At 41.9% G+C, this 24,487-nt stretch overlaps 1 protein-coding gene across 1 annotated transcript; it reads right to left on the bottom strand.

The window, feature by feature from the left end:
- Positions 1-746: 746 nt before the first annotated feature.
- Positions 747-22,188, bottom strand: TNFSF10 (TNF superfamily member 10). Its single transcript, XM_063306441.1, has 5 exons — positions 21,813-22,188; positions 6,991-7,131; positions 5,691-5,736; positions 4,734-4,844; positions 747-2,153 (listed from the first exon to the last, which is right to left on the bottom strand). The coding sequence occupies exons 1-5, from the start codon at positions 21,933-21,935 to the stop codon at positions 1,699-1,701; spliced, it is 876 nt and encodes a 291-aa protein (XP_063162511.1). The 5' UTR covers positions 21,936-22,188; the 3' UTR covers positions 747-1,698.
- Positions 22,189-24,487: the final 2,299 nt, after the last annotated feature.

The raw sequence follows: 24,487 nt of genomic DNA, 5'->3' as shown, positions 1-24,487 counted from the left end.
ACATGGCCAACTGAGTAACAGCACAATACTCTGTGTCCACCCAATTTTGTTTTTAGGCAAGTCTGCTTAATTAATGGTTTATTAAACCATTTCCAAAAGCAGAAAGGCATAGGAAGCCCACATAGGGCTGGAGCTAAGCTGTGAGAAGAAAAAGCCTAGCCTGCTTTTACACCAGTAACTGCAAAGATATCCTCAGGGGTTCACAACAGAGCAACAGACAGTGGTGCACATCAGAGTGGTGTGGTACAGAAGCAGGTGAAAGAGTTGGGAACCATTCTGGCGATCAGAATGCAGAAAAAATTGCATGTGAAGATGGTCATGGTTGTAGCGTTACAGGGCAGATGCTTGTAAAAACTGGTCCAGTACTATTTGGCATTATAGAACTAACCTGATTTGTATCCAGTATTAAATAGTTAAGCGATTCCAGCCCAAAATCAGTGTGGGTTTTTTTCACCCTCTTGGTTACTTACCTTTCTGGAACAATTAAACAGTGAACTCTCAGGTACATTTAACTGCTTTTACAGTATCTGCAGTTAAGTTACCCACTTTTTTTTTAAACCTCCCCTGTCTTCAGCAGAAGTCTACAGGTGACAACGCTAATCCTCACGAGAGAGAAAAACACCATTTATTGAGTTGCTCCTCTGAATTATATCCCTACCTTCAAAAGTTCATATCCTACTGCATTTGGATCTGTGTAATATACATATACATATATTGCTTTGATTGTCTTGATTTTGGTTAGCATGTTATTTTTAAAAAGTAAAACGAAGCCTTTTCTTATGAAGAACTGTGCTACATTCAAGCAAGTATTGAGCTCATTTGAAGCCTGTTTCCGGCCTCAGTGTGATCTGACTGTGAGGTTCATTTTTATTCATTCAGCTCAATTAGAACATGAAGCAAATCCTGTTCCTTGCAGATTTCCCAATGGGCTTCACAGGGATAGAAATGAGATGCATGTTGTGTAAATATTGCATGGTACAGCCTACCCAGGACTATACCATTTCAGACTGCATGAAGGGGTGCATGTATATAAATGCTCTCCTAGACGGAAATGAGCTTAGGATGCAGCTTTCCAATATATGATTTTTCTTCTCCTGCAATCTGAGATGGTACCTTCCTGGAAGGATCTTCCAGGTGCTACTTCTAAACGTATGACTTGGCTATCATCATTCTGCTTTGAAAGGAGGAAACAATCTAGCTCAGGGAAGCTATTTTGCCTTATCCTTTACACTTTGTTGCCAGAGTCAGTTCAGCAAATGCAACCCATACCAGAGTCCCAACACCCACATGGCGATACAGGCTGAATCACTTGTCACCACATAGTTCTCACTGTACGTTTCTTGTTAGATGCATGGATTCCATGCATATGCTCTACAGAGGTTTGCTGAAACAGGCCAAATACGACTATCCTGTTCCAACCCAAAACCAAAACCACTGGAAGATTATTCATGGACCTAGAGCAGCTTGTTGGAATTTCTGTATCTGTAGCATGCCAACCGTTTCTTGTGGAGTTTGGATGATGGGAACTTGAAATGGCCTCACTGGTGAACTGGTCAGCAGAGAAATTGTACACTCGGTCCAATTCTGTGGATAGTGCATTTTAAACCACCTCTTACTGTACTTCAAAACCAGAACTTGCCATGTCTTTCACAACCTCTTTATGAACGACAAGTTATTCTCTCGTTCTCTTTCTCCCCTTTAAGAGATCAGGAAGGCTCCAAAGAAGCTGGCTTCTCTATCCATGTCCACCAGGTCCTCATAGCTGACGGAGACAAAAATCCTATCGTTTCTCCTTAACTGAAACACTCCACCCTGGTATATGGAATACAGTCCGTATCCTGCTTTTTTAGACCAACAGCTGGTTCTTGCACTTTTCATCAGCAGAATGGCTTCTGGGTAATAATCCGTAAACTTGGAAATGTACTGAACCATTTGCTTTGCATTCCTAACACTGTCCGAGTCAGGATCTGCATTGAGTTCAGCATCTTCTGATTCTCGGAACCGAAAATAAGTCTGTGAGTAGATGTAATAAAGTCCAGCTTGCTGTATGATAAGTTCCCCATTGTTCAGCATTACATTGTAGAGAAAGGAAGGATACATTGAGGATTGCCAAGAGATTATTTTGAATCCCAAATTGTTTCTGATAGGAGTATCTATGATTGATTGAAAAAGACAGAAAATATTTTAGGCAAGTAAAACACAAAATAAATCCAACCTTTTTTTTTTAAACAACAGATATATAATGTATATTTTGCATCTTCTTGGCTGCTTTTACTCTAATATGAGTCTGTAACCTGCCCCCCCCCACGCCCATACATTATTCCCATCCACGTATGATCACCACCCATATGGATTAAGGATGTGTCCCATAATACTGTTGTCATACATGTTGCACAATGGGATGTTTCTATCAAGGCTTTTGGCCAGCTCTCTTCCAGGACTCTCTATTTGCAGACTTTCCCAATGAGGTGCTCTGAGGATGAGTTGGAACTTCAACTCCCAGAATTCCCTTCCAGCATGGCCATCTGACACACTGCAAGCCTTCAGAGTGGGAAAGGCTGCACCCTGCCACTCCTCTTCCAGGCCTGGTACCAGGTCCTATATTCCTGACCACGTTCTATAGCCCGAGCATACTCACTACTCTTCATTGGCTGCTTTGGATTCCCAGTTGAGTTCCCCCTGAGAAACTCTTTGTCTTGCATATGGACAGTATGATTTGGTTTGGGTTACATAAAGGGTGCATGTAGAGAATGTGGGTGCTTTTGAAAAATAACATATGTATATTCCACGTAGAGGGTTTGGCATCACTAAAAAACGCAATACAAGTAGTATCCAAATTATACCTCAGGAACACACACACACAGACACTTATTTAAGTAGGGAACATTAAATACTTAACAGTATCTACCAAAGGATTATAACAGGCTGGACCCAAATGCTCACATTTACCACTTGACCAAGTGAAATCATTACGACTTAAAATAGGCATAATTAACTTCCACTCCACTGACTTTAATGCAAATTGATTTAACCGAAAGAATTATGTTCATCTAGTCCAGGTTTCACAAGCCTAACTTCACAGGAAAGCAGGCTGAATGTCCCCTAATCATTATTTCAGGTCAACAGAACACCACTAAATTCATCCATTCTATTTTCATTGAGTTTTAGGACATGAAAATGTTCACTTCCCTGTGATGGAGAGGCCAGGATGGTGGGCTGTAAGGATATTTGGGCTTCTGAGCTGATTTTGTTAACTAGTCTTCTGTGAACCCTGCAGATTTCCTGCTAGGATTGGTCTCTCTGGGTCTGTCCCTCCTTCTCAACATATGAACTTGGTCTTGATTTACTTATCGCATTTGCATAGTGTGTGAAGGCAGCCCCCAATGGATAAATGGGGAGACCCAAAAGCTTGGTTGTTGTGCTCTATCAGGGTTCCTCAACCTTGGCAACTCTAAGCTGTGCTGACTTCAACTCCCAGAATTCCCCAGCAAGCTTTGCTGGCTGGGGAATTCTTGGAGTTGAAGTCCACACAGCTTAGAGTTGCCAAGGTTGAGGAACCATGTGCTATATAGACATCTCCCCTTTAGAAGCTTTTTTTCCCCTCTCTCACAAGGTTAGCACTCAAGGCCATCCAATGAAGCTAAACGCAAGGAGATTCAGGACCAAGAGAAGGAAATACTTTTTCACAGAGCAAATAGTTAACAGGAGAGTTCGCTGCCAGCAACTGGGTAACAGCAGCCAATTTGGATGGTTTTTAAATGGAAAAGCCACCTCTTGTTCTCTGCAGTTTACTACCTCGTTGAATCATGGACAGCACCCCTTCCATAGTGGTTGCTGGGAAGCGTCAGCAGAAAGGGTCACCCCTTCCAGTCCAGGTTTGTGAACTATCCAAACACAACCAGTTGGCCACCCTGGGATGCAGAGTGCTGGCCATGGGCTCAATCCAGTGGATCTGTTCTGATGTGCTTAGTGATAGCTGAGGCTGCCCGTAGAGCAGAAATCACTGGATACAGATCTGGATCTGCTCTGGAGGCACCTTGTTCCTCTCCTTTCTTTGGTAGAGTGTGGTCACTTGCCACTGTGGCCTGTCCAGCATTGCAGTCACTGAATAGGGAAGAGGTGAGGCCATGGCTACAGGTTTGGGTCTGGAAACAGGCTTGTTCCAGCCCTTCCCTTAGCAGTCTAATGAGGCCCAAAGAGACAAGTGAGGCTGGAACTGCACGTGCTGAGAGCAGGATAGAGGACAGCTCTTTGACACCTCCAACAGACAGGATTTCCATTCCTACCCGGGGAAAGCCCACCATTCTTGGGATCAGACTGCCTGGTCCATCTATGCCCCAATTTGCTGGATTCTGGTTTACTAAAAAAATGGGATGTCAGGGTTGCTGTGTGATTGTCAGCTTCTTTCTTCCTTATAAGGAAGAGCCATTGTCAGAGGCATTGTCAAGTTTGATTCCTGGTGACTACATGGACACAACAAGCAGCTCTACTGGCAACAATATGAAAGTGGTTTCCCACTGCCTTTGCCTGACATGTTGTTGTTGTTTTTTACGTCCAACTCCAGCCTACAACAATGGGAAGGGTGCTTACTTGAAATCTCCCATCCAACCATTAACCAGGCCCTACTCTGCTTAGCTTCCAAGCTCAGACAAGTGCTGCCACCTACCTACAAAGGAAATAAATCCACTGACCCACACATTAGCCACTTCCCCCAGAATAAGGCATTGTCTTACTTTGTACAACTAAAGATTTCTTCCCATTTCTGCTTGAAGTGAGATGAGCTGCGACTCGGGAAACAGAGTTCCTAGGTACATCTCTTGCAGTGGCACCTGGAGAAATCCTGTCTGGATATAAAGAAATGCCAACATTTAATTTCCTATCTAGAACTACTAAGGGGATAAAATAGAGTTTTTTTTCAGAAGGTCCTTCCAGGTTCAGTTTCAAAAATGGTATGAAGAAATGATGGGAAAGGCGTTCACCTGAAATCCTGGCACATAGCTACACATTCCAGGAAAGACTGGAATCATGACCATATGGATGCTTCCTTATGCTTCCTTATAGCAGGTTATATAAGGAAGGCACATAGGAAGCTCCCTTAGAGCCATTAAAATACTACAGTGTAAAGAAGGCACAGCACAAAAGAAAAATGCAATGTGGGTGCATAAGAAAACAAGGGATATCCAGCACTTTAGGGAACTAATTAAAATGGAAACCATTGAAGGAGAAGAGGAACCCAATGGAAATGATCTTTCAGAAGTGATGATGGCTTGGTCCTTCTTTCCATCTCCCCTACTGGTAGTTGAAGAAATGTGTCCACAAATCTTCTCTGATGACCAGCATCTCCTCAGGATCACTGGTAGAGGCTTTTCTCATTATTTACTGGGAGACTGAACCTCAGACCTTTGTGCTCTGACCCTCCACTGTGGCCTCCATAAATGTTGTTATCTCCTTATCCACTTATGAATAAGGCAGGACTGACCAGTTCACTTTAAGCTTTCTCTTAGACACAGAAATGCCTCCTAGAGCCAATGTTCCACGTTCAGTTTCTTGAAATAATTTAGATTAAATAATAATCTGGGTTTTAAAGAATTAATGAATTCATTTCCTCAATGCGACAACACAGCCATTCATACATCATAAACTTTCTCTGCATCATCTTTGCCTGATATATTTATAAACAGCATCAATACCTCTTGTTAAAGATGTTGATTCTTCTGCACGGTTCTTGGCCATCATCTGCAATTGCAAATATAATTAATTATCTTTTTTCCTCCCTGGTCTATTAGAATGCAGTAGATTTTCCAAAGCACTGGATTTATTCCTTCCATCTCCCCCAAAACCTGTTTATGTGATGTTTCTGCTAAGGAACCTTTTCCCATGAAAGGTATATGGAGAAAGCGCCAGTATTGTGGATGCATACATTAGCCAATTACGAGCATGCATTTAAGGCTAAACTCTTCTAACCAAAGAAGTTGGTTCAGCCATCATCTTGAACACTGTGGTGCTGTCCCAGTGTGTAGTCTACTTGTTCCAAACAGAGCACAAACTCTCAGACAGCTCTAGGTCTGTCACATTTCATGCAGTTATTGAGAATTTTTCTTTAAAAAAAAAAAATGGAGGGAGACCATGTACATATCCTTAGCTCCCTCCCTGGAGAAGCTCAAGTTAGCAACAGAAATAAACACATGGCCTAGAACACTTTCAACTATTTATTTGTTTTTCAAATTTTGTCACCGCCCATCTCCCCCCACACTCTAGGTGGAACTATGATGCCCTTTTCCCTATCAAAATACTTCACAAGAGCATTAAAGCTCTGAAAGTCCTTTCAGGTGGGCAGTAGCTGAAACACGTTTAAGAAGATTTCAGAATTATCATTATGTACTTATTTATTAATGAATTCTATTATTATTAATAATATTTTTTCTGTTTTTCAGGATCCAATAAATAGACAAATAAAACCACAAGGCAGGGGATATTTCAAAGCTGTCTCTGACAAATTAAAACAATTGAACAATAAAGAAATTAAGAAAAGCGTCTTAAAAATGTGTGATGTGATGGAAACAGCGAGAGCTTTAAAAACTTCAGATGTAGCCCAAATGTCAAGATGAACCCCTTTAACAGAATGTTTGCCAAGTTTGGTATCAATAATTCTGAACAAGACAGGAATTATGCAGCCAAGGCATTTGCAATGAGAATGCCTTATTTTTGGTGATAGAGTTACTAGGTATTAATCAGGAAGGCAACACTCAGGGCCATTTCACACATCCAGAGAGGCAAAAGGAGGTTGGTTTGATAACCCTGGAATATTTGATTGCAAAGGTCTCTCCTTCCATCTGCATTTTAGACTTTGGGGTGTATCCTTCAAAAGGTTCAGACTCATCCCAGAGCAGCAGCAGAAACTATAAATCTCGGAAAGGAGTAAAAGACCTTGAGACCAGGTCCCCTGACTTCCATTTGACACAACAGTCACTAGTATTTAAAAAGGACTACCTTTCTAATGAGCCTTGAGAGCTGCCACTTGACCTCCCAGCAGGGATCGTCATCTTCTTTCTCATTTGGATCCAGATCTTCTAGGAAGAAATTTTCTCTGGTGAAGCAAGCAAAGCTACTCTTTGCGTACGTGTCTCGGAGCTGTGTTAGAAACATGGGGAAGCCAACTGTTAATTAAATGAATGCAACTGTAGAGGCAGAAAGATACACAGTATGAACAGTAAATGAAAATCCACAATATATTTTTTAAATGAATACATTTGGATAAAACACCATGACACGCGTTTTTGTTGTCAGGGTTGCACTGCTGGAGGATCCCAGCTTACATTTTAAGCAGACTTCATGACCTCATTCTTTTTATCAGGCCTCTTGTGACAGGAAACTTATCATCCAACCCACTGTGCTCAGACTGGCAGGAGAGACTTACAGATTGAATCAGGGGCTTTTTCCTCTGCAAACCTCACACTCCAACTATGAGACACAGTCATTCACAACCCTTTGGGTGGGGATTTTAGAAGTTATTCATCTAACTACACTGGTGATTTTGTTGAAGTTCCCAAGTTGTAATAAAGCCCTCAATTGTTATTTGATTTTCAGACAGGCTTACACAGGTCTGATCAGAAGTAAACCACACTGGGTTACATCAGATAAGGTCACAGATAAGTATGTGCAGACTAACTCCAAGGCAGATCTAATTAAACCAGGTATGGGACCTGGGAGCTTTATTTGATTTAGATGTCAATTGCCATTAATCCCAGCCTCCATGACTGTGGCAAGGATCCTGACAACTGAAGTCTGAAACTATAGAACTGCACCAATGATCCCCATTGGAAAAGGAATTCTGAATAGACCTGCCTCAGACTGCAGTCTTTGTGTGTTAATGTTTTTATGGGTTGTTCCAGAATGGTGTCAAACCCATTTGAAAAATAAATGACCAAGTATCTTTTTTTTTTTGTATTTGTGTAAGTTTATTAAGCCACCTTAAGATACACAAGAAGCAGGAAAAACATCAGGAAAGAAAATAGGATATTATAAGATACAGCAGAATGGGAATTCCCCTCCCAAAAGGTCTTAACAAATGAAAAGCAAATTTATTCATAGAACAATATAATTATAATGCAACTGAACAAAAACAGTGTGGTCCAGAACAAGGAGTCCAGTGAAAAACAAAACCGAGTTGAACAAAACAAGGAAGTCTTATTCAGCCCTCCATCTACCATTCTTCCCACGACCATCTCAGAATGACAAATAGTTTTCCATGATAGAGAAGGATAGCCACCTTTATAAATAGTTACTGAAGCACAAAAATTTCTCTTGCAGGATAGAAGCATCGATCTCCCATGGATTTGCACATGCTGAGTCCCTGAAACATCTTGATAGGCAGTTTGATCAGAAAGGCCAAGTCTCAAACCCATCAAACTGTCTTGATGGGCAAATTATTAAATTTATGAGGACATTTAGACCATCTTAGTCAAAGATGGGCAGCTGTACTGCAATAACCTTCTGCAGATCCCATTGCACCTAGCTCAGTTTCTTGAGTCCCTCTTCTTGGGGGAGATGGGCAGTGGCAAAATTTGAAAAATAAATAAATGAATGAAGTTGGTATGGTGGATTTTCTACTGAAATTCACTGGGAAAATGCTATTTTAACTGCAACATTTAAGGTGAGAGTGGGGTAAAAAAAAATAATTTTCTTCCCTGTCTCCATCTATTTTTCCATCCTGGCCCTATTTTCTAGTGGTTTACAAAACGTTCTGCATTTGCAACAGCTGTTCCAAAATTACTGAAAGCTTTCTGCCTATTTTGGAAAGTACTCTAAACTCAAAACAGTCCCCCTTCCAGAAAGGAAGTGTTGAAACAATAAGATCAGAACAGCAAGTCTTGAACTCAAGACAACTATTTGAAGCTTGAAATGTTTTGCACACTTGTTTTTTAGTGCAGTCTTGACACACCATTTACATTTCAGCTCATGCTCTAAAAATAATCTTAAAACAATCAGCTCTTCTTTCCCAGAGATTCTATTAGTAGTACATCAAGGTGAGTGTAGGAAATCATTCCCATGCTCACTTAACCAGCCCAAATTTATGCAAAACTGTAGGGGGAGTTAAATTATGCAAAATCAGGGGGAAAAAAGGCTCTTGTATCCTTATATGAGGGCAAAAGCTTGATTCTATGACCAATAGATTTTAACAGATTCTACTTGTCTAATTCAAATTATACAAATTAGGGTTGGACATTCCACTAATGTTGATTGAAGTTTAGTTAATATTGCTGGGGGTGAACAGTCATATATCTTTCATGTAAGTAGAGAACCTACCTATAAAGAATGCTATTAAAGAAGAGTTATGTGTTCCTTTCTCTACGCTGATCTTGGAAAAGCTAAACACAATTGACTAGTTACTTGGATGGGAGATCATCACCAAATTCCAGGGATGTAGACTAAACTGGGAAGTTAAAAAAAAAAATTCAGGAAGAAAATGGCAAATACCTTCTGAACTGCGGATGTACGCATAGTCCCCAGGAATTGAGTTCAGCTGGAGGAAATCCTTATGTTTTTACCCCAGACTTTCTGCAAAATTATCTGTAGATGTCTAGATTTTATCTGCAGGACAGGAAGCTAAAGGCTATTGATGACTGTCCAACTGATCAAGCTAGAACTACAAAGATATAATAGGTTTTGTGACATGAACTGGTGAAACTCATATTCAAATAATTGTCAGGAGTGATTTTATTTCAACTCAAGTGTGCCAATGTTGATTGCAGTTAACTACAGGATACATTTTAATCTATAGAGGCAAGGCATCATGGTACAGCTCACTGAAAGGCTATGGATAATTTATACTTTTAAAATATCTAGTATTATATTTCTATTCTTTCAGCTGTCATTGCTTTACCCAGGAAACCTAATTTTAGGATCTTAAAAATGTCCATTTTTTAAATGTCCATTTTTAAATGCATTCTATGCTGTTTTCTGTTAGATCTCACTTATCAATGACCACAATAAAGTTGTTTTATTTATATATGCACGCACATTCACTTGGTAGCTTAGTAATTTAGTATTTTATTTGCTAAGTAATTTATAATTAAGTCCACTAAGTTTAAGTATTAGCATGTTTAGTATTCTATTCCTTGTATTTCCAGTGTTCTGTAGTTTGAACCATCTTACTTCTTTCTCTTAGACATCCAGAAAATATCTATATATCTAAATTCAACTCCTGTAACCTTTTTATATATTAAAAAAAACTATACAATGCTGGTCATTGACTGTAATAATAAAGATACAATACAGAGATTATATATTTCTACTCTTAATAGTTCTCAAAATTTATATTCAGAGGAAATAGGTAAATCAGGGCTTCAAGGCTACATGAAAAAAACCTACTTTAAAACAAAAGGAGTATTTGAAATGGAAAGTGATAAAATCCCAAATCCACTTAAACCTTCTTTCAGGCTAAATACTGAGCAAATTAAACAAGATGGGGAGAAATTGAATGGGAACCAGTATGATGATGTAGGCTAAGATATTGGACTATAACTGGGGAGAGCAAGGTCCATGTTGTTCCTCAACCATAGATTTCCCACTGGGTGACTTCAGTATTTCAGACTGTTGTGAGAAAAATCAGAGGTGAAAGTACTATATATGATGTCTTGAAACCCTGCAGGAAATGTGAGAAATAAATCTAATGAACGAGTAATTGTATGTCTAAATCTATTTTAAAACTGAAATTGAAGGGAAAAAAATACATTAAGGGCTACTGTGATAATCAGGCAATCATGACAGGCCTTCTACTTGATTTTGCCTCCTGTATGAAGCAGAATACAGAGCTTATAAATTGCAGACTTTGAGACTTCGATACCCCAATATTCCATCTTCCTGAGTTCAGTTTAAGATTTACCCAGAAGAAAAAATTCAGACAACCCAAATGTTTATTCATGTGTGTTCTTTTGTTTGGGCCTAATAAAGGTCCCAAGGCTGTTTTACAGGATGAGCTACTGTCTCATTCCAAGATCAGTCCAGTGGGAATCCAAAATGTTTATTTTGTGCTGGACTCTATCTCTGCCTTAAAAGCCCACTGATGTTATTCTTTACTTGTAAATGTACTATTCACCTTCCACTGGAACTTATTATTTACAGAAAATGTTTTACTCCTGCTTGAATGCAAACTATTTGTGCTCCATGCCTGGGCAACTTACAGAGAGTGAGAGGAAGGGTACATGGGCTAGGGCAAATGGCCTTCCAGAACTCAACAACTGTCCAGTGCACAGCTGCAAATTTGCCTTTCTACAGGCAATGAGAAGCATGATGATGAGTTAGGTTATTTTGTTCAGAAAATTCAAATAAGCAAAAAAGCCACCTTATTCCAAAAAATAAGTGAGAACTTTATTAGTCAAAGCACAAGGAAAAACCTACTGTTTTTAAAACCCTGTTTATGTCTTCTACCCAAAACTGTAAAGAGAACCATGAGTATTCATAGTGGACCTTGAAAATACTGGATGATGGAAGTTTGCCCAGCTTTTGAAGGAAGCTGAAGCCTTCATGTTAACTTGCTGGTAGATCTTCATTTCAACTGCAAGGTGGGTTTCCATCTGCTCTTCCGTTTTCACCTGGAGGCCATTCTGTACAAAACCAATTGGACAGTATGTTTAGTTTGGTCTTCATTTGCCCACTCCATTCCTCCCCCTCGCCCGCCCCCCGTATTCACCCAATATCAATGCTAAAGCATTTTGGGGGGGGAGATGGGCGGTGACAGAAATTTGAATAAAATAAATAAATAAATCCCTCAGAGTTGATATCCCAACACAAAGGCAATTGACCACATATTCTTCTTTTCTTTCGTTACTTAACAGGGAGAACATCTGTAAATTCTTCAAATGGAAACTCTGCCTCCAGCCTCCTAAACTAGCTCTTTTTCTTGCCCCAACCAACCTCATGTAATTCATCCTCACACATGTACATACCTATGCATAAATCAGTGAATGATGTCATCTTTGCTTCATCGAGAAGATTCAAAAATTTTCCATTCTTTCCCAGTAACATTCTACATTTATCCATAACTTCCATTCTCCTTCTGTTTCCATCCTTCCATCTCTATTTTCATTTTATTGCTTGGAGTACTTTCATGCAATCCAAATCTGTACTTTATGGGTCATCCAGAAACAGGGTTATGGTGGCCATCAATGATAGAAACAATTCCTCATTCACACCCTATAAATTGTTATCTGCACATGATCCACGATGCTCCATTTTGCCCTTCACTGCCATATGATCAAGTCTCAAATATAAGGGTAGAAATCTATACAAGTATGGGGAATTCTCACCATATGACACAAGAAAAGATGGCACAAACTGCTTTTCAGAAGACCGCCAGACATTTCTTGCATTTGTAATAAAGCTACTTCCAGATATATAATTTGGTAAGAAATGATCAGAAGATAATTTATGAAACTGCAAAAGCCATCATGCTTCCTCTCAAAGTTGACCAAGACTGAGTCTTCCTTTCTATGCTATAGAACTGAGCCATAAATAGCAGCCAAAACCATTTCACCTAACCTCATCCTTTCGTGTCACTTCAAGGCAGACTGAATGGGAAACGCTGACTATTTTGAGTAGAATAATTGGAGGGAGAAAATACAGGTCTATAAAATGACAGGAACATCTGCAGCTTAGATGTCAGTTTGCTTTCAACTTGAATTTTAAAGCACTCCTTTCCTGCAACATTTTGAATGTCCTCTACTCAAGTGAAAAGCCCATCGAATCTACAAGAGGACAAAGCAAAGGAAGTATCTTTCAATATTTTCATTATCTTCCCTCACATTTTCCCTTTAGGCTATTAAACAAATTCCAAGCTCTAAATCAAATTCAATGGGGAAAAAAAACCTTCTACAAGGCAATTTTTGGCAGCTAAGCTTTCCTCTTCAATATTCTATATATCAATGACTGGGTATCACAATTTGGTATCAAAAATTCTGAGAAAAGGTAGCTTTATTGACCCCTAAAATTACTGCCAGATGTCACTTCAGGGCTTCCACTGCCTCTTCACAGCTGGGAAATGGAAGTGAGGGATGGGGATGGGGATAGAGATAGAGATAGGTGTCTTCCAGGTCCTGATGACACTCAACTCCAGATCTTTTTAAACCATACTCTGGAAGACTTCCAGGGTTAATCAGCTATGCTCTTCCCAAATACCTTCATAAGGCTAGTGTCAAGGTTGGCATTATCAGAGACCTACAAAAAACCTACAGCATTACAGGGGGACACTGATAACAGCCCACGGACTTTTAATTCATCTTCACCATTGGCTCGCTGTTCTTCTCCCTGGGGAAGAGAAGCAGTAGGCACCACGTCTCTTTGCTCAGTGATTTTATGCCTGAGAAACAAGAAGGTGGAAGCAGAATAAAAGGAAGTGAAACAAGCCAAGCAGGTAGCAACAAGAAGAAGCAGACTCTTCAAGGTTGGGCCACTGAAGGGATCTGGCTTAAGGGCCTCCAAAAGCTGACAGAGGCATTCACTCTTGACTTGCCTGTTTCAGACTTATGTTTCAGCTTGTCCTACTTAAGATGGAACCTTTCCCCCAGTGTCAGCTGCCAGAATTCCTATTCAGACATGGGTGAATGGTATGCATGCTTTTTTTGTCAGTACTATTGCCAGAGTCAATCGCTTCCTAAATTTGACTTCGATCAAAAGCCACCCAGGGTAGATATGGGTATTTTCCTGGCTCTAGTTTGGCAAATGGAAAAACAGTTATGATCATGCTGCATATGCAGATCTTTCTCAACCTTGGCAACTTGAAAATGCGTGGACTTCAACTCCCAGAATTCCCCAGCCAGCCAAGGTTGAGAAACACTGCCCTAATGGGTGCCATGAAAAACACGGAATGAAGGGCAACCAAAGCATTCAGGAGCTAGAGAAGCATTCCCCTTAGAAGAAAGACTATAGAAAGTGGGTTGTGTAGCTTAGTCTAGTCTTCCAGTAGACCAGGGAGACTCCATGCCAGTATAGAAAAGCATGCATGGAGTGAAAAATGTAGATGGATTGAAATCTCTCCCCCCCTTTCACCATACTTCCACTATAAACATAATGCAAGGAGATTCAATACTTTCTACAACACATAGATGCTCTCCCTTCACCATCTTGGCTCCGTCTCCCACAAAAAGTGAAACTAGATAATTTGCTGCCCCCAATTTGGGCACTTTGAGGTTGGATACATTCATGGAGGATCAGGCTGTCAATAGCTACTAGGTTTGATGCTACTTCCGGAATCACAATGGACTTTTCTCAAATAACTAGTCATTAAGGAACTGGAGTAGGAGAGGGAAAAGCCAGATTCTGCTCCACTATCATCCAAGGAAACTTATGGGCAATTTTGGACCATTACACTCAGTCCAATCTGCCCACACAGTTACGTTGTGGGGAAAAACAGGAGGACGACGTACTACGTACCCTGCCTAATGCTCCTGAATAAAAAGCAAGGTATAAATCTAACAAACAAACAAACAAATTAGCAACAGTGTAAGAAAACTTTTGCATTCTTGTCCTATTTTGGAGCTCCCAAGATGCATCCAGATTGTTAACAGTGTGATGCAGAAAGCTGAATCAGTGGCTCCTGGGCCTCCCCTAGCAGGGTCCTGCTGATGTCCCTAATTCACATATGGCAGGTGATTTACTAATATTCTTTTGGCCTGGTCACTTTCTGTTGCAATGCTGGTGTTTGTCAGGCCTCTGTTTTGATCCCATGGCATACATACCATGGTAATAGGGCTACCTTGCAACACACAGACCTATTTATCCCACCAAGAATGGGCTGCTGTTTCTGACAACCGAACAAGAAAAAAGATTTTCATACAAGCTTATATGCTACCCACCGTTTCTCTTGCCAGAATTGCTTTTACACAAAAGGACAAAAAGAGGAAGAAGAAGTTGTAATGAAGAAGATAGGTTGGTTTCACCTTCCTGGTTTTTTTTTAACATCATGTAGGAAAACCCCTTTGAAAGAAACTCTTTTTACTTCCCCTAGAAACCAGTTTGAGAACCAGTTTGGTGTAGTGGTGAAAGCACCAGGCTAGAAACTGGGAGACCGTGAGTTCTAGTCCTGCCTTAGGCACAAAGCCAGCTGGGTGACCTTGGGCCAGTCCCTCTCTCTCAGCCCTAGGAAGCAGTGGCAAACCACTTCTGAAAAACCTTGCCAAGAAAACTGCAGGGACTTGTCCAGGTAGTCTCCGAGAATTGGACATGATTAAACGGATTAAAAAAAAGAAAAGAAATCACCAGCCCTGAAGATATGATCCCCAGCACAAAAAGAGCAAATTGAATAGGCAGAAGGAAAAGGCCAGGCTGAAAGGTGGTATAAATTGATAGGCCAAGCCTGCAGGAACCATCGCTCCAGGTTACTAGATCAATCTTTCAACCAATAGATTACAACACCCATCACCCCAGCAACTGCAATCCTGCACATCTGGAGGACACTCTTCACTGTTCGTTTATTTATTTAACCTGGCATACTGCTGACTACCTAAAACTTTCAGCCATTTGCAACAAAAGACAAATCTAAAACCCAGACATTAAAAACTGTTAAAACAACAAGTAAAACAAACAAGTAAAACGCACAGAGTTAATAATTAAAAATAAGAGTGGAAATTAGCAGTGGAAAAGCCTATACCAAAAGATGTACTTCAGGACCTTTCTCAGCGTTGTCAAACATCACACCCCTGAACTCCGCAGTTTCTTCTCTAGCTATTCCAGAGCAGGCAGCCACAGGAAGACCTGCTCCCAAGTGACTGACAGATGAACTTGTAGAAATTATGGGCACACACACCCCATTACCTCAGTAAGCATGGAGGTTCAAAGGGAAGAAGGCATCCTCACAAGAGGTACGGGAAGACACCCACAGTGATCTTTCCCCCTTACTAGATTCTCCAAAAGTGTAACTGCACACTGAAGTATCATTTCTGGATTGAAAATTGTGCTGCGCTTCTGCTGGGTATTTCCAGAGCTATTTTCAGCTGACAAAAGACAAGATTTGCCCTTAGTTGAAATGCTCTGTGCGTGAGGCAAGCACCTGTGATAACTCATGCTTTCTGTTTAGGTTATGTGGTCACATTGCTAAAACTGGCCAGAGACAATTCTAGGAAAGGAAACACTGGGGGAGTGCTACATAAAGTCACATTATCCAAATGTTTTTCACCATAAGCAAAGATACGCAACAGTTCTAGCTTCCTCCACAATTAACAACTAGGTGGAAATGGGGAGAAAGCACAGGGCAAGAGAGGAGCAGAGAGGGGGCCAGAAGCAGTAGCATTAGGAACTAGCACCAAATTCTACTCATACCAAAGATATAGCCTCCATAAATGCACATTGGGGGAGATGGGCGGTGCCATAAATTTAATAAATAATAAAAATAAAATGTCTTTTTTCATTTGCTTTATAACCAAGGATTCTTCCTTCAAAAACAAGAGAGCACAGGAGTCCTTAAGGAATGCATTGTTTAGCCATAAGTGAAATTGTTTTATAGTGTGTTTTATATTGAAATTTTATTATATATTTATTATTATATATTTGTTTTATATTGTAAACCGCTCAGAGTCCCTCCGGTCGGAGATGGGCAGTGACAAATTTGACAAACAATAGCCACAGATTAAAAGCTCAACCTACACAAACATATGTGCACATGTGTGTGTCCCAGTTTGGCTTGAGACTCAAACCAAAATTGGCATTCAGGTAAAGGTTGCAAAGAGTAATCCCATGTAATAAACCAGAGGGAGTTCCTGAAACACAATTGTGCCTAGAACTGGATGGCCCCACTTGCAGGTTAAGCCCTTTCATCTCATTTTCAGGTGAATCCCGGGATTCAGATTTTGAATCAGGCCATGAATGGGCATAGGCCAGGGCTCAGAGATGAACAGCCTATCAGGTCCTTTTCAAGCAGTCAGGCTCTACTTCTCAGAGATAGAATATGCATTAATTTTCACAGCTGTCTGGGATCTATGATGCCAGACGATGCGTAATACTTCCTCCTTGGACATTGGTTTTTTTCTCTCTTAAGAAATGCCAAGTTTATATAATTGCACTCAAGCACCCACAAAATTCCCAGGAAATTGCATACTGGCAAACAGCAGAGTTTAGCCACGCAGCAATAAACACTGCAATTGTGATGTAGCCAGGTTTAGCTTCTGCCTAGACAAGTCAGCAATTGTATTTAGGGAAACTGATGTCAAGAAAGAAAAACAGGGAGATGAAGAGAGGCAACTGTATGATGAAGGGACAGCTCAAAAGTTCCCAACCAACTGTATGTAGGCTTAAGCACAAACCCAATTCTACCACCCACCACTCAGGAACGGCAACAATTTGGTTAAATTCCACCTCCCATCATGAGGAGAGATGATGAGAATTGCAGTCTAACATCTGGAGCAGTGTTTCTCAACCTTGGCAACTTTAAGATATGTGGACTTCAACTCCTGGAATGCCCCAGCCAGCATGCTCCCTGGGAATTCTGGGCATTGAAGTCCACATATCTTAAAGTTGCCAAGATTGAGAAACACTGATCTGGAGGAACACAAATAATATAATTGGCCTGTCTGAAGAAGTCTTCAGAAACACTGCAATGGATTCCCTGGTTCATGCTCAATTATTTCAATAACACAAATAATTATTTTAATAACGTGAGAATTGTTTCTATTTTTTTTCCACTGATTATTTAATATTTAATTTAAAATACTCCACCTTCTAGTCTCAACTGTGGTGGAAACAGAACAGACAATCACAGGAATTTTAATTACCCCCCACCCCAAGGCTACAAAAGCTAATTGAAATGAGTACACCATGAAATAAAAAAAATCTTATTTTACTACTTGATACACTTTTGTTCTGTGCAAATTTGTCTTTTAAAGAAAATTAGAACCAAAGCTATGATTCTCAGGATCCCTCAAATCCAGTGAGAGAGAGAGAGAGGTAGATTACATTCAAAGAAGGAATGGCTTCTGCTCGATAGACTTGTTTGCACTGCAAAATGTGTGAAGTGGGTTTCTGGAAAAAGAATTTACCCCTTTGTTTGGCTGAGCAGTGTGAATTTGCTTAGGACAGAAGTGATTCACTCACAGAACGTCTACATTTATGAGACAGAAAAAAGTATTCAGTACCCCTGTCCATCTCCATCTCCATTGTTAGGAAGCAAAACCCCCTAGTCACTTTGATATCTCCTTCTTCTTCCAGGACAGAAGTGGCAGTGTGCCGAAGAAAATAATAGGGAGAAAAATAAGTGTTTTTGTCATCCTCTCCCTCTCAGTCCTTATTTTCGTTCAAAATTAGGACACTATAAAAAATTAAATTTAAAACACTTCTGCCAACATGGGAATATGGCTAAGGAGCAGTTTACAACATCCCTGCAAGGTAGTCCAGTGTACCCAAAGAAATTTACACAGCCATCCCACAGTGTGGCCCAGTATTCTACACTGCATATGCTCCCTGGGACAGTTCTTCATTTCACAAAGAGAACTATGGGAAGAAATCACAATCTTGATTGAAGCAGCAGTGAGTGGGATGTAACTTTTTTTTTTCCGGTAAGGAAAGAGTTACTCATCCTTCTTTCTCCCCACTCAGATCCAGTTTTTCAGCTCTTCTCTCAACATAACAAGGGCTGGATTTCTTTACGCCAATAGACACAATCAAAAACAAACAAGCAGAACAAAATAAGTAACTTGAGCCCGTGGATTGTTAAACATGTCCTGGAGTGCACTGCACCGGATCAATTTCTGTTACCAAGCACAAAAAGCTGCATAAATAGCATTAGTGCTTGAAAACACTGCAAGTTGCAGCAAATTCTTCCTCACCTGGGATTTCACTGAACTTAAGTGCAAGCAAACATGATTGTAATCCACAAAGTGTACCACATTTTAGCCTCCAGTGTTGGGCAGGACCAGGCTGCATGGTTGGCATGTCATCCAGTACACCTTGAAACTCCTGAACAGTGGCTTATTTCAGTAAACTCTGGTTCAGTTATGCATGGGTAAAGGGGCTGGGATTGCACACAACCTCTGCTGTTAGCAAGGTCCCCAAAATAATATTTCAGGTGACAACAGAACCTGGAACGTTGCCCACTACAGGGCTTGTAGTCTTCAGCAAAAAGAACCTTCTATAGTATTTAGAAAGCAAAGAGTAATCTGGGACATTCTGCAGTAATCTTGCTGACCACAGGTTAGAGGAGCGTTACTCAACCTTGGCAACTTTAAGATGCGTGGACTTCAACTCCCAGGATTCCCCAGCCAGCCATGCTGGCTGGGGAATCCTGGGAGTTGAAGTCCACACATCTTAAAGCTGCCAAGGTTGAGTAACCCTGGGTTAGAGGCTGTAGTCCAGCATTGAAAAGTGTATACAATTCAAAAACAAGGCATACCTGCTTTGACCCCTGAGGAATAAAGCATATTCATCTAAGAACACTATTTCTCTCTCAACAAGAAATACATCATTCCCATGCTGGCCACTAAGATAACAGGCATCACATGGCACCATGAATCTCTTCTTGGTCCCTTGGAGCCAAATGCAAAGGCCATCTTATTTAAATCTTCTCAACGACCCAGGAGGTAGGTAGTTGTGGTCTACGAAAGGTTGGTGGTTAAGAAGGGACAATAAATAAATGAAAATACACCTTTGGCAACATTAGCTGACTAGTGTGCTAGTTTTAGGTTTGGAAGAGCCTGGTGGACTTAGATTTTTTTTGAACATTATGTAAAACTAGTTTTTACAAGAGGAAAGTGCCATTTCCTGCTCTCAATTCGCCAGCAATTGTGACTGGAATGGCCTCCAGATGCCAAGGAAAAGGGGCAGGGGCTTCAAACTGCACTCCCCACCCCCATTTCCTCATTAGTAGGCTGAAGTAAGGGATGGGATGTTTTTATCTCAGCAATGATTACAGCTGGGCATCCTGGGAACCATTCTCCTGCCTTCTTCAACAAGCCAGGATTCAAAAACCAAATGCAATGTGTGAATTCAGCCAATGGCTCGGAAAACCACTGTGAAAAGAAGGGAAGTGGGCCGGATGGGCAGCTCCCTTGCTTTTCCTGATCAGCTGGCTGCAGCAAAGGGGTTTGTGTTGTGGGAGCATTCAGGGTGAAAGCGGGCGGAGGGGGGCAAATGCAAGCTCACTCCCTTGCCTGGAACAAAAGAACAGGGCTTGCATGCAAGGCTGAGCTGGTTTCATCTGTGCTATTCAACTGGAAAGAGTACCACAGGAGTTAATTGCAAATATTTTAATCCATTTTTTTCTTTTAACCTTTCCAGGCAGTAATATTCAGGCTTACTTTCTGTTTATGTTGTTCTCCTTTATTTTGGAAAGGGGAGGAGAAGGGAATTACTAGTGCCAGGAGCCACTCAGGAAGTTTAGAAAAGCAAGACCTGCTGAATACAACATGTTTTGCACATGCATGCCCACTGTTGCAAGGCGAGACAGGAGCTGCTCCAGGGAATTCAATCAGGACTGGCTGGTAATTAAGAAATTATACTGCCTATTAAAGAGAGAGAAATCTCATCTCTCTGGAACAGCCAATGGGTAGATCCCATTCTCCCCTCCCAAACTTAACTCTCTTGTTTTTAATAGAAACCCCAAACGAAACCAACAGAAATTGTTCATTTAGTGCTGAATGGACACTATACTAGTGGTTCTCAAACTTGGCAACTTTAAGCTGTGTGGATTTCAACTCCCAGAATTCCCCTGCCAGCATACGGGCACGGGAATTCTGAAAGTTGAAGTCCACACAACTTAAAAGTTGCCAAGTTTGAGAAGCACTATCACTCTACCAACCCAACCTGCTCTCTGTGGCTCTGGAGAACAGCTCAAATCTCACAGAAGCCAATGTATGGCAGCCCCATGAAGTTTACTAGATCTTTCTCTTGGTGTGTGTGGGGGGGAGGCCACTTAAGACTGGGTCAAAAAAACTCGCTCGTTTTCCAGCCTATTATGGATTTTTAAGCCTCTCAGCATCACGCGGGGGAAGGAATGGCTCAACGTTCTTGTTTTAAACAGTGGTTAGTTCTGGATCGTACTCTTTAAGCCGCTTTTTAATTAATGCATGTTTCACTGAAACACAGGATTGCAGGCGCCAGGCGCTGTACATTTCCTTGCAAATAGTTAACCGGAGCTAGCAAACCCGTCTTGGATAGTTAAGTCCCGCTAAAACCAAGGCCATTTACCGCCATGGATTTGCACACAGGGCGTCCCCATCCTCAAAAAGACATGCACAAAGGATTTCCGCCCGCTTGCACCGCAGTCACGAGGGTTTCTTGCGAATTTAATCCCGCTGGGCTCCCCGGGTATTACTCTGGAGTAAGCAAGCTAAATCTTCTGTCGACAAGGGAAAAAAGGGGCGACTGGCGGATTCGCTCGGTCGGCCCCGGAGCGCCTTTTGAATTTGCTAACAAAGCAGCGGGGTGGGGGGAAGCGCCGGGTGGGGGTAGGCCTGACTCAAGAGGGGAACCGGAAAGTTGCAGATCTGGAACTACAACATGGCAGTTGAGCAATTAAAAAGTAGACGTGGTGCGACAGGCGAGTGGCCCAAAGGCACAGGGTTCTTTTGTTTGTTTAAAGAGCCGATCCGGGCCAGATCGCCAGCCACCCAGTTGCAAAGGAGGGAAGAAAATGTGGATCGCCCGCAAGCGTCCACCCGCGTTTTCCTCGGAGTACAGTAAATCCGGCAGAGTTGCAAAGGACGTGCATCCGAAGGGACCCATTTGCAAGCTTACGGCGGCTGGAGAATCCTCCTTTGCAACCAGCAAACCTTCCCTTCGCTTCTCTTCTCCGCCCCCCGCAAGACGGAACCGATTAACTTCGCACCGACCTGTTGCAGCTCATTGGTGAAATAAAAGTACGTGATTGCCACGCAGATCGACTGCAAGAGCACGGTGAAGATCAGGATGAGCCCGCAGGTCTGGCCGGTGCTGGGACCGCCGGATGCCAGCATTGTGCTCGCTGGCGGACAAAGGGGGAATTCGCACGACTGAAAGCGCGAACTGGCGACTCTGCCCGTGTATGGAGGGAGAGCCCTGCCGGCCTCAGCCTGTGCCTCTTAAGGCGGAGCCGCGTCCGCACTTCACTTTTCAAGTCCCGGCTCCTCCTCTTCCATTTTCGATCAGCGCAGCTACGGCAGCTTTGGAAAGTCTACGGCGGTGTTTTTCGACCTCAGCAACTTTAAGATGGGTGGACTTCAACTCCCAGAATTCCCCAGCCAGCCATGCGTAACCCGGGTTAACATGTTGTATGAAGGCGCCACGAGAGCTTGCAGTCACCTAAACACAGTGCAGCTGAGGACGAGCGGGCACGACGTGTGGAGGGCTGCGATGTGGGCCATTCCTTCGTTCCTTCCTGCGTTCTCTTTCTCTCCGTCCCCGGGTCTCGTTCCAACTTCCTAGACGAGTCTTTCTCAACCTCAGCAACTTTAAGATGGGTGGACTTCCACGAAGGAATGGCCTACATCGCAGCTCTCCGCACGTCGTGCCCGCTCATTCTCAGCTGCACTGAGTTCAGGTGGATGCAAGCTCTCGTGGTGCCTTCATACAATATGTTAACCCAGGTTGCACAAGGAGTCCGTTTCCTGGAATTTGCACAAGACCTCGAACCATCAAGTAAATAGGCTGCCAAAACACACACACACAGATTTTTGCAGTTTATGCTGCAAAGAAAAAAAAAAACATTAGCACTAAACAAATTTCGCAGGGTACACAAATGCAACTGCCTGGTTGACCAGGTTAAATCAGCTGCAGGGACACGATCAGCTTATTGCAGAACTGATCCCATTGCTTTATACTTCAACGTACAGCAAGGTATAAATCCAGAAAATGGGTTAATTCGAGAACCTAGTTAAATGTGTTGTGTGAATGCAGTCATGCTGTGTTTCCAAATACAGTAGAAGGCACTGAGAGTAATTATTTGAGGGGAAAGGTAGAGTAATTCTTAAATTGGCTAATCCATTCCCTTCTGGCCTTTTCAAACCAGGGTGGAGAAGAAGAAAACCTAACATTTGGGGTTGTACCTCTGAAAAGCAGAATGTGTATTGTATTAATAAGTGTAATGGCCAGGAAAGTTGTGCCATCTATCTGATCTTGAAAAACTAAGCATGTTTGGTCCAGTTAATATTTGGATGGGAGGCCACCAGGAAATCCAAGCTTGCCCAGGACATCAGCTAGAACCCTGGAAGAAGGCAGTGGTAAACCACTTCCATATTCTTATCAAGAAGACCACGAAGTTGACTTGAAGAAAACTCTATCTACTAAAAACACATTTCCAGAGGGTAGCTGGGTGGAGGGAAGACCATCCAAAGTTGTAGTTCAGTCCCTGAATTCATGATATGAGTTGGTATTTTCTGGCAAAGATACAAACTAATACATTAAAATACCATTCTAAGAAGTATTTCAGGTGTTTTCACCCAGTGAAATTTTATCAGATGGGTACTTTCCAGCGAACATCCATTATGATAAACTTAGCAGCTCCCCCATCCATAAGAAACAGCCCATTTTATGAGCAAAAGAACACCACTAAGGGGGACACAACTCAAAATGTATCCCCCCCCTTTTGTGTAGGACAGGGCTGAGGGTTTTCTTAACACTCCATGACTGGCAGCAGCTCAGAGAATGGTGCCGAGGGATGGGTTTTGCAATCACCTGCATTGGTGGTTTTAGCGTTTTGCAGCTGGTGCAGTGAATGTGATTGCAGTTGACTGCAGGATACTTGATAGAGATGGGGGAGTGGAACTGGTGCCAGTGAAATGAAATGGGCAAATTAAATGAAATCCAACTTCCATGGGTTCTTCAGTGGGCGTTGGGATTGTTCTGGGCAATGCAAAAAGCATTGGGTAACACAACCAGGAAAAGCACTTTGGTGTAGTGGTGTCGTGGGCTAGAAACCAGGAAACAGTGAGTTCTAGTCCTGCCTTAGGCATGGAAGCCAACTGGATGACTGGTCTCTCTCAGCCCTAGGAAGAAGGAGGCAAGGGCAAGCCCACTTCTGAAAATCTGGCCAAGAAAACTGCGGGGGCGCGTCCAGGCAGAAGCTAGGAATCAAGGCTGACTTGAAGGTGCAACACGTACCCCCCCATCCCACAGACAGAGGCTAGTTTCCCTCTAACGTGGATTCTTAGAATCCAACCTCCTGTTTGCTTTGTAGTAAGTCACTGTTTTGTATAAGCTTAAAATGGTCATTTCAACATGATTAGGAATTTGAAAAGACTTGCTCTGAATCAGTCTGACTCATTATTGTCTGCAGTAGCCAGCAGTTAGTCTCTCCAAGCTTTCACTTCTTCTTAGCGTTTTTCCCGTGCTATGGCAGGGTCCGCTTGTTGGCATATCTGTCTCCATTTGGCTCGGTCCAAGGCATCTTCTGGGGTGGCGTTTACGCATTCCACGTCCTCCTCAATGCTCTCCCAAGCTTTCACACCAGACCTTTTGCCTGAAGTTCTTGGTGAGGAGTCATCTTGTTAAAGCTTACAATTTTAAAATTAATGTGTCCATATCTGTTTAA

Source organism: Candoia aspera, chromosome 6 (assembly GCF_035149785.1).
Source record: "Candoia aspera isolate rCanAsp1 chromosome 6, rCanAsp1.hap2, whole genome shotgun sequence".
Classification (NCBI taxonomy): domain Eukaryota; kingdom Metazoa; phylum Chordata; class Lepidosauria; order Squamata; family Boidae; genus Candoia; species Candoia aspera.
The sequence above is the reverse complement of the archived record's forward strand: the minus strand, read 5'-3'. Positions and strand labels throughout refer to the sequence as shown.